A 9,757-nucleotide genomic window follows, 5' to 3' on the forward strand; every position below is an offset into this window, starting at 1 on the left:
GGCCTCCGCCGCAGCAGCCGCTGCCCCAGGGCGTCCCCGCCGCGCTCGCCGGGCCGCTGCAGCTGCCATCCACCGCCACCACCGCCCCGCCCTGGCTACAGTGGCAGCCGCCGCTCCTGGCGGCCTCCGCCACACCCGGCGCTCCGCTGCAGCAGCCACCGCCGGTCAGCTCCGGCCCCGCATCGACCGCGCCGGCGGGAGTCTCGATCCACCAGATCAAGTTCCCGCCGTCGCCATTACCGCTTCCCCAGGGCGTCCCCATCCAGCAGATCAAGTTCCCGCCGTCGCCGTCACCGCTTCCGGCTTGGATCACTACACGCCACGTGTCGGCGGCGGTGAGGCTGCAGGCTGCCGCGCGCGGCCTCCTAGCGCGTCGCCGTGTGCGGGAGATGCGTGGTCTGCAGCTGCTGCTCCTCCCAGCCGCGCTTCGCTGCGCAAAGGACCTTGATCTCGTCCGCTGCGTCGGGGGTCTTGGGCATGCTGTTTTCCCCGCGGGCAGCGACCTCAAAGTCTGTGACATCGGCGGTTGGGGGGCGCACCCCTCCTCGTCATTCTCCATCGCAAGCCCTCCACTCTTCTCTGTGCGGTGCAGACCAAGAGCCGTCCGGCGGGGAGAAGGCAGGGTGTCACCGACAGGAGCGCACCGCGTAGCACAACTGCATTCCGCCGGCCGCTGCGAGGGCGCCTCTGCTGGTCGCTCTTGCGACCACTTCCAGGTGGCCATACACATGCACTCCTTTTGTCAAGATGGTGTCCATGGGATCCAGGTGGCTGTACACGTGCACGTCCGACGTGCGGATGGTGTCCATTTTTTGTTAAGGGGTCCAAAATAAATCGTCCCAATCCATTTCAGGTTGAGAGTAATAAAACAAGCCGAGATGTAAAAGGCTTGTTTTTAGGTGTTAGGTTTGTGTTGCGTCGAGTCATGGTTATAAGTTGGTTAGGCTGCAGCTCGAGGACAAGCTGCATGTCCAGGTGGGGTGTAGTGTTAGAGTACGTAATGGGCCTAATGGCCTGGGCTGGCGGTATAGCCCGTCAGTCTTAGGGTTGATTAGAGATAAGGGTCGCTTGCTTAGGGGTCAAGTAAGCCTTGCTTGGGAGTCAAGTAAACCTCTCTATATAAAGAGAGGAGATGTATCAATCTAATCAAGCAAGAATTAAGAAGGAAATCCCTTCCCTCTTGCCCGGCCGTGGGCAAAAAGGCCCCCGGCCGGCCCTCTCGCGCCCTCCTTCTAGCAGCCACATGACATTCAACCTACTGGCGCCACAACCAACTCAGTCGTAGTCACAAAATATGTGCCTGCATCAGGTGCCGCTGGGCCTTCTGTTCTGGTGTCTTTCTCTAAGCGCTTTGCCATGACCGAGGGATCTGCAATAAAACTGATCCATGTGGTGTTGTTAATGAGGCACCATCGTTTTTAATTTGGTAGCTCATTTGCTAGGCATTAGAGAAAGATGAAGTCAGAGATTGGTGTTTTGAAATTTGCCTCCAAAGAGTGGTTGCCATAAATGCCGCTGGCTATAGAAAATAACATAGACAGTGGTATTAATACTAGTAGTAATAATGGTAGTAGTGGGTTGTTTTCATCCCATGTGATGGTTGTTTGATTTTGACTTTGCATATCAACAAGATAATATTTCTCGTTACTGTGGAACGTAACTGATCATATTGGTGTTAAAGTTAAGTTCACCATGCTAATGAAAATTTGCCTGTTCCTTCATATCATCATTTCATTGGCGCTAAGCTTGATCTTTTCCTTTCATTGTTACTATCTGCCAGGTCAAGTGTTCCGTGTAACATCATATGCCAGATTCTGTTTCAGCATATTCTTCTGTAATGATTTTATTGTGTTGAACCATTTATTCCGCAGATGATCAATGTTTCAGTTCTGGATCATTCAAATATTCTGTTACAATCAGTTCTTAATTTCTTGTGGAATTAACTTTGCACATCTGACCTTTTGCTCGTAGAGAGATTAGATTATAATATGAATCTGTTATGTCCTAAGAATCTGTGTTGTTGTTCCAATTCTTTCGCCGTTCAAATATCTTTTTTACAGCACAAAGATTCTCTTATGAAAAGATTGCATGGTGTTTGAAGATATTATGCATACTGCAAAGCCCTTCTGCAACTTGATTTTATCAAGGTACATGTCAGTTTTATCATTTTTGCTTTCCTGGATTGAACTTGTTGATTCAGTTTGAACATTTTGCAGTGGAATAGTAATCCTGAAGAAGTTTTAAAACGGATCAAAGAGTCAACTAGATGGTCTGATGTGCTGAATGATTATGAGCTACAACGTGGTCTAGAGGTTATTGTTGCCTTTTTCTTATTGTGAACGCACTGCCAATTTATTCAAGTTATATAGTTATTCTCTTTTAACAGGGTCATATGAAATTTTTAAGGATGCATGTGAGTAAATTGGACATAACTTCCACAAGCAGCAGCATGACTGAGGTTAGATTAGCATTAATTTTTGTCTTGATAATTACAGTATCAGGACATACATCTTGATGAAGTTCTAAATTAAAATAAACTGAAAATTATGCTGTTCCATTCTGCACACTTGAACATAAGTATTTCCACATAACGTTTACCTTTACCCATAAAGGTTGGTGGCCTGATACAGTTATAGAGTCTCCACCGGTGCCATGAAGGTCCTGTATTGTGCCAGAATTTTCCTTCCCCAAATCCCATCCCCTGTGGGATCTTTCAGCGCTGGTTATGGCCTAAGTGTTAGTGTCTCCCAGAAAAAATGTAATGACTGGAGCAACATTTGGTTCATGAATATCTGAATCTAGAAATAATAAGTGAAAACAAATCAACCCAATTGTAATAAATATGTGATGATGGGTGAACTGTAAGCATAGTTCAGACAAACCACTAAATTTAAATTGATCTTTCCTTGATTTGCTTCTCTTTCCCCAAAAGACCAAGTCTAGACTATGAAATGGCAATTGATTCACAAATACCTGAATCGGTCTTACGATAAAGAGAGAAATAGAAGTTAAAGGAGCATGTGATGTTTTTTTTTGAAAGGAAAGCGGCAGGGGAAGCCCCCCACAGCGAGTTTTTTTTTAAATAATAAGAACCCAAATTCACGCCCGTGAAGCACGGGTATATCAAATGGGCTTGAAGCACGAGTTGGCCATTGATGTTGACCACAACACTAGCTGTGAGCAAAAGATTACCCAAATTTAGATACCCTAAGCCCTAAATTCTGGTGTATATGTATTGGTAAAAGGTTGTGCATGTGTTAGAGGAGGTATTTGCAAAGGTTATGAATATAGCAGGCATGTTTCTAGCATGGTCTAAATAATTGTAGTGACATAATATGTCTATTTATGGGAACAAATACTGAACAGCCCATGTATTATTTTTCAGATATGAATTAAAAGCTTTGGGATCTTATGCCTGCTATGTGCATAAACTGTGTTTTGAAAGTCTGTTATACCAAATATTGTCCAAGTGGCTTTAAATCTTCACAAGTTTCATGTTGGCTTTATGTTTTTTTTGACTGGTTGGCTTTATGTTTTCAAAATGTCAAATTAGATATTCCTGCCACTTCAAAAAAAAAAAGATATTCCTCTCCAACAATTATGTTTTCTGGTGAGACCGACCATCAAGAACATTTTTGTGTTACTCTTTCTTGGAAGTTTAGTTGAAATACCAAATTTCATGGATTTTGATTATGTTATTTCCAATTTTGTTCAAAAGTCTGGAAAAAAGACCATTTTCGAAAACCTTTGCTCACTGCCAGCCTTGTGGCTAACATGACCCTTTGTGTGGAAAAATTAACGGCAAGCCAGGTTTCATTTATCAAATCTTAAATACTACCTCTGTGTGGGTTTATTAGTCCCTTGCGTATTTTTGGTCCCCTTAGCATTTTGGGTCAAGTTTGACCATAAATTTTACTAATGAAATATATGTTATATTTAGCAAAAATAGTATCATTGGGAAGTACTTTCAAATATGAATCTAACAATATAAGTTTTGTAACATATCACTTATATTTCGCTAGTCAAATATATGGTCAAAGTATGACCCAAAATACGAAGGGGGACTAATAGACCTGGACGGAGGGAGTACAACCTAAAGAGCAGCACCACATGGCCATCAGTGCTGTCATTTGAGGCTTCTCTTGATTTTCAACTTTGTATCCAAATTTAAAAAAATTCAACGCTTGAGGTGAAATGTTGCCTAGAAAGCGGGCCAATTTCCAATGGAGTGGCTGGTTCTATTTTGTTGCAAAAATGTTACTCCCTCCGTCCTATAATATAAGATGTTATTATAACCAATTTACTCATATATTGGCTGTAATAACATCTTATATTACGGGACGGACGGAGTACTTGCATTTTGTGGCCTTTTAGGTTTTACACTTTGTCTTCCATCTTTTTTCAAATTGCAGTTTGATAAGGTAGCTTTGGAGGAGGACATCAACTCTCGTATGAGTTCAGAATTAGAGAAGCATCTACAATTCCCTGACCAGGCAAGTCTCATGCTGAATTGCATCTTCCTTAACCTAGTTATCTTGTAGCTGGACCTTACACTTCCTTTTTTGCCATAATTTGTAGTTGCTCATGCGAGAATATTTCAATCGTGTGAAAATAAGGAACCTTGCCAGGGAGTGTTGTATTCAAGCAAAAAAGACTGGAGTCATTCTTGTCGAAGAGGTCAGTTTTCTATTTTTGGCATTCACATTTGGAAACTGGAATGTGCATGAGTTAGTGAAATAAATCGGACCCTGTATATCTGTGAACCCTTCTATCACGACGATTAGTTCGTAAAGGCGCATTCTTATTTTGACTTGTTATTTGCAAATTCTCTTGCATCACATATGCACTCTGTCCTCCTCTCATTTTACTCTCTTTTTTCCCATGGACCCTGTACATGTTCTCTTTATCGTTTTAGCACTATGTTAGGTGTTTATGTTTTGCATGTTTGTTGACTTTTGGGAATACATCTTCCTGCCAGACAACAACAGCAACAAAGCCTTTTAGTCGCAAACAAGCAGCCGGGGTAGGCTAGAGCTGAAACCCATAAGATCTCGAAACTTCCACGCACCGCTGTCCATGGCTAGTTCTTTGGTGATATTCCAGTCCTTCATATCTCTCTTAACGGACTCCTGCCAGAAAATTAGTAAAATCAAATGGGTTTGCGGCTGTTTGGCAGGCCTGTGAGTATTCAAATGAATCATATAATCCTTTATTTTCAATTGCAGTTTCTACCCGTACGAAATTTGGAAGAACAGATGTTACCCAAAAGTTGGCCCCAGAATTTTGGACAACAGCTGTTACCCAGAAATTTGCCCCAGATGAAAAAGAGAGTTAAGCAGTCACTTGACTCAACCAGGGCTTACCTGCATCGACAGGGCGCTACTCGTGCTAGCGGTTTGAAGTATGTGGTTGGTGCAGTTTCTCTTGCTTGTATCATCATGGCTGGCCAACGCGAGAGTAAGTAAGACTGTCAACTGCATCCATGGTTGGCCTTTGCCCCCCAAAAAAAAAGGTTGGCCTTTGGATAGACAGTAATTTGTGTATAAATAATGTTGTACTCGTGTTTGAAGCATGTTTGTCTTACTATGCATTACAGATGATATTTAACATGTGGTATTTGTTCATCTGTTGAGCCGTTTGCTTCAGGATAAGTTCCATTGACCTCTATCTTGATGGTGTCAGCGCGAATGGGCGGAGCCCCGACCATAGTTGAAATAGGTGTCCGTCTCTAGCTCCTGAACCAGTCTCATTGATGCCCAACGTGATGGAGCCGGACCGGAGACACCTGTATTTTTATTTTGTCAAAAAACTGAGTCTATTATCCAGAAGGCTAAGCTCAGGCCCTTCTCTAGCATGGTTAGGAAATAAACCTTTTTTTTTTGTTTTTTAGTAAACAGATTTGGTGCTTATTGTAAGAGAAAATTAAACTGTAAGCATATTTTGGGGAAATGAGGTTTAGCCAGGGACAGTGGCCTCAAACTACTAAAGAATGCATACCTGCCCGAAGAATGGTGTTTCAGATATTCTGTCCTTTCTCTCTCCGTCTCTTAACCGACAGAGATAGCAGCAAGCTAATAATATCAACTACTAGCAAATAACACCGATAGACGCTGAAGAGAGAATAAGATAGAAAATCAGGAAACCATTATTCACCATATCATGCATACACGATTAGCTCCGACCTGCATGAAAGAACTGCACCATGCAACACCCCACAGCTCTGACACTCGTCACAACTGCAGCATGCAAGAACAATCGATCTTCAACAAAGTTGGCTGATTCCAGGCAGCCTAACATTTCGATTCATAATGGCTAGTCACTACAATCCTTGAACTACAAATCTATGTCATACAAATGCTTACATAACAGACGCAATCACCAACAACCCATCAGCAGTATGAACCACCCATGAAGTTCATGTACATGCTTTACTTACTGGATATCTGCACAATACATATATTTTTTTTCACTTCCTTCAACATGCAGCAACATAATTCTGGCCAAACTTGTCCCCTCAGATCTTGGCAAGAGCTCCGGGCTTTCAACCTCCCCTGAAGCACACCGTATTTGCAGCCCAGGGGAGGGGTTAAAGATGGCTTCCTTTTCCTGACAGTTTCATGGGTTGCCCGCATCACATATTGCTGTAATTTTCCATGGCATATGAGCCAGCATTCTCGCGTCGGACCGACTCTTTCATCTACCACATGTCCCCACAGCTGCACGAGCCATCGCTGAAGTGGTGATAGGTGCAACCATCTGAAATCAGTATCTCCCGCTTCTTATCCCTTGAGATGAACTTGATTGAGGAATGGCATTCCTTGCACATTCGGAAATTCTTCGAGACCCGTATCGGTTCATGGGCACGCATGGAAATAAGTCCATAGCACACAGCAATCCGCTCGGTGTGGTGGCACGACAATGGATCAACTTGTACATTGCAATAGGGCTCATCGTCTTGAGGAGCATACCCAGACTCTGCCATCCTACTAGCCAAGTCCTTCCATGTACTCAAAATATCCTCAAATGCAGGATGGGACAAATCTCCAGCCTCAAACGAATCCACACTTGTGCCAAGATATAGCCAGCTACACTGGCTCTCAACGTGCAATCCGTGCTCTGTCATGGCATCTCTTACAGATTCAGTGGAATCCCAAAAGCCGCTGTTCGCATATATATTGGAAAGCAACATGTAGTTTGAAGCATTATTTGGTTCAAGCTCGAAAAGAGCTTTTGCAGCCTTAGCCGCAACGTCCAAATCTGAGTGAAGCTTACAAGCTTTGAGAACAGTAGACCATAGGCATGCATCCGGCTCAACTGGCATCTTCTGGATAAGTTCTAGTGACTCCTCCAATAAACCAGCTGTTCCCATGATGTCAACCATGCAAGTGTAGTGTTTTAAACTTGGTTTTATGCCATACAAATCTTCCATATTGTAGAAATAGCTCCGAGCTTCCACCATGGAACCTTCTTGCTTACAAGCTGAAAGAAGTAAGATGAAAGTAACAGGATCTGGCCGAGTTCTAGATTGTTCAAGTATTTCGAACAATCTTTTAATATCTCTAGGCATCCTATGAAGCAAGTAGCAACTCATCATTGCATTCCATACTGCTACATCCTTTTCAACACTGCGCTCAAAAGCCAGTCTAGCATCCTCAACCTTACCACATTTCCCATACATATCTATTAGCGCACTTGCAAGAGTGACTGGATAACCATCAGGCCAGTTTTTCTGTATGAAACCATGCAGTTCTCTCCCATACCCTGATGCCATCGTCATACCAGAAGACAAAAGCGCTATCTGCACTGTAACCAAGTTAGGAAGTAAATTAGACTCGAGCATTTCACAGAATAGTTTCAAAACAACTTCTGGCTTCCTATTATGTTTGTAAGCTGCTAGCAGACTGTTCCAAGTGACAACATTCTTATTACTGATTCCCTGGAAGACATTAGCAGCAGATACCATATCACCAGTTTTACCATAAAGGTCAACCAATTTGCTGGAAACAAATATGTTTGACGTCAGACCATTCCTTAGAGCATAGCAGTGTACTTCCTTCCCGAGACGATCTAACTTGAGGTCTGTCAACAGTGAGAGGACACTAGTAACTGTAGTACCATTTGGTTGGATGGGGTTGCTATTATCCAGAAATGTCCAACGCTTTGCATCTCCGCTGTTTAGGAGCTGCATGTATCTGAAAACTTCCAGTGCATCAGCACAGAGGCCAAACTGATGCAAACCGGATATTAAAGCATTCATTGATACCACATTAGGCTTCAAGCTGACATTCATCATGCCTGACAACAGTTCATTTGCTAGTTCTTTCTGACCTGCTCTAGCATATGCAGCGATGAAATTGTTATATGTGACAGTGTCAGGCTTCAATCCATCCTGCTGCATCAAGTTAAAGGCTTCACACGCTTTGTCCATCCTCCCATCACAGATATATGATTGAATCAACTCATTCCATACAGTGACATTCCTCTCCCCATCAATGGCGGCGAACACGCTTGTGGCATAAGCAAACTCTCTGCACTCGGAGTACATGCCAATCAAAGAAGAACCAATGTAGACATTTAATTTGATACCACAACGTACAGCATAAGAATGCAGCTGCTTTCCAAGGCCCAGTGCCATCAAGCCAGTGCAAGCAGGGAGTATACTAGCAATAGTGACTGCATCGGGCATCTCAGTCTCGCACATCTCCAGGAAGATGCCCAAAGCCTCATCATAGCGCGCATTCTGCACACAGCCAGAGATGATGCAGTTCCAAGAACTGACCCGTGGCTTGACACCCCTCAGTCGCATTTCGTCAAATAGATCGAGCGCAGCACCAATATCACCATTTCTCGCGAAGCCGGAGACGAGGGTGTTCCACGAAATCACGTCAGGCCGCACGCCACTGGCCTGCATCGATTCAAACAGCTGGAAGGCCTCGCCCAGCTCCCCGGCGTTGGCGTAGGCGCCCACGAGAGCCGTCCATGCCACGACGTCGCGTTCGGGGAGCGACTCGAACGCTGCACGCGCGGCGCGGACGTCCCCGAGCGCCGCGTACATGGCGACGATAGCGTTCCCTACCACGGCGTCGTCGGCGAGCGCGGGCCCGCCCTTGGCGGCGAGCGCGTGCGCGGCGGCGGCGAGGCGGGGCGCGTCCGCCCCGGCGCAGGCCCGGAGCACCTGCGGGAGGAGGAACCTGTCCGGCGCGGCCCCGGCGGCGCGCATGGCCGCGAACGCCTCGCATGCCGCGCCCCAGCGCCGCGCACGCACGCAGGCGCCTATCTCCCGCGCGTACGCCGCGGCCTCGGGTCGGGCGCGCTGCACCGGGGCATGCCGCCTCCGGGATGCCCCGTCCGGCACCCGGTGCGCGTGGGTCGGGGCCTGCAGTGAGCAGCGCGGCGATAAGACGCCGCGGGGAGTAGGAGGCAGAGACGGGGACGGCAGCATGGTGGTCGCCATTTTTTTATGGCGTCAGTAGTAGTGCTCTCGGTCCGGCATTTCCAAAGGTAAGGAGGAGAGAGAATCTGTGTTTGTGGACCATGGGTTTTGGACCTTCTGGGCTGAAATAGCAAACTCAAATGTACTATCTATGTATTACTGGGCCCGGTAAAAATTATCAAAAACAAAATGCTGGGCCAGGTGATAAAAAGAAAACCGCTAGAAGGAGGGCTTGAACCTCCGACCTTTAACAGCCACACGCTCTAGCCAACTGAGCTATTCCAGCTTAGTAGACATTTTTATGTTTAACACTTTTGATACTTG

At 45.4% G+C, this 9,757-nt stretch overlaps 2 protein-coding genes across 3 annotated transcripts in view; one reads left to right on the plus strand and one right to left on the minus strand.

The window, feature by feature from the left end:
* LOC123181077 (uncharacterized) overlaps positions 1 to 5,962 on the plus strand; it is a 12,581-nt gene extending 6,619 nt beyond the window's left edge. Inside the window, exons 1-6 of one of the 2 annotated variants that reach the window (XM_044593297.1) lie at positions 1,105 to 2,147; positions 2,217 to 2,312; positions 2,387 to 2,458; positions 4,413 to 4,493; positions 4,579 to 4,677; positions 5,226 to 5,962. In XM_044593297.1, the coding sequence (XP_044449232.1) occupies positions 2,393 to 2,458; positions 4,413 to 4,493; positions 4,579 to 4,677; positions 5,226 to 5,465 (486 nt within the window). In that variant the 5' untranslated portion in view covers positions 1,105 to 2,147; positions 2,217 to 2,312; positions 2,387 to 2,392 and the 3' untranslated portion in view covers positions 5,466 to 5,962. Of the gene's footprint in view, positions 1 to 1,104; positions 2,148 to 2,216; positions 2,313 to 2,386; positions 2,459 to 4,412; positions 4,500 to 4,578; positions 4,678 to 5,225 lie in introns of those variants that run through there. The other variant, XM_044593298.1, reaches the window with a different exon arrangement.
* Positions 5,963 to 6,205: 243 nt separating this feature from the next.
* LOC123181076 (pentatricopeptide repeat-containing protein At5g04780, mitochondrial) lies at positions 6,206 to 9,540 on the minus strand. The gene has a single exon (XM_044593294.1). It carries the CDS (start codon positions 9,452 to 9,454, stop codon positions 6,698 to 6,700), a length of 2,757 nt encoding a protein of 918 aa, XP_044449229.1. The 5' UTR covers positions 9,455 to 9,540; the 3' UTR covers positions 6,206 to 6,697.
* Positions 9,541 to 9,757: the final 217 nt, after the last annotated feature.

The sequence above is a fragment of the Triticum aestivum genome, chromosome 1D (genome assembly GCF_018294505.1).
Source record: "Triticum aestivum cultivar Chinese Spring chromosome 1D, IWGSC CS RefSeq v2.1, whole genome shotgun sequence".
Classification (NCBI taxonomy): domain Eukaryota; kingdom Viridiplantae; phylum Streptophyta; class Magnoliopsida; order Poales; family Poaceae; genus Triticum; species Triticum aestivum.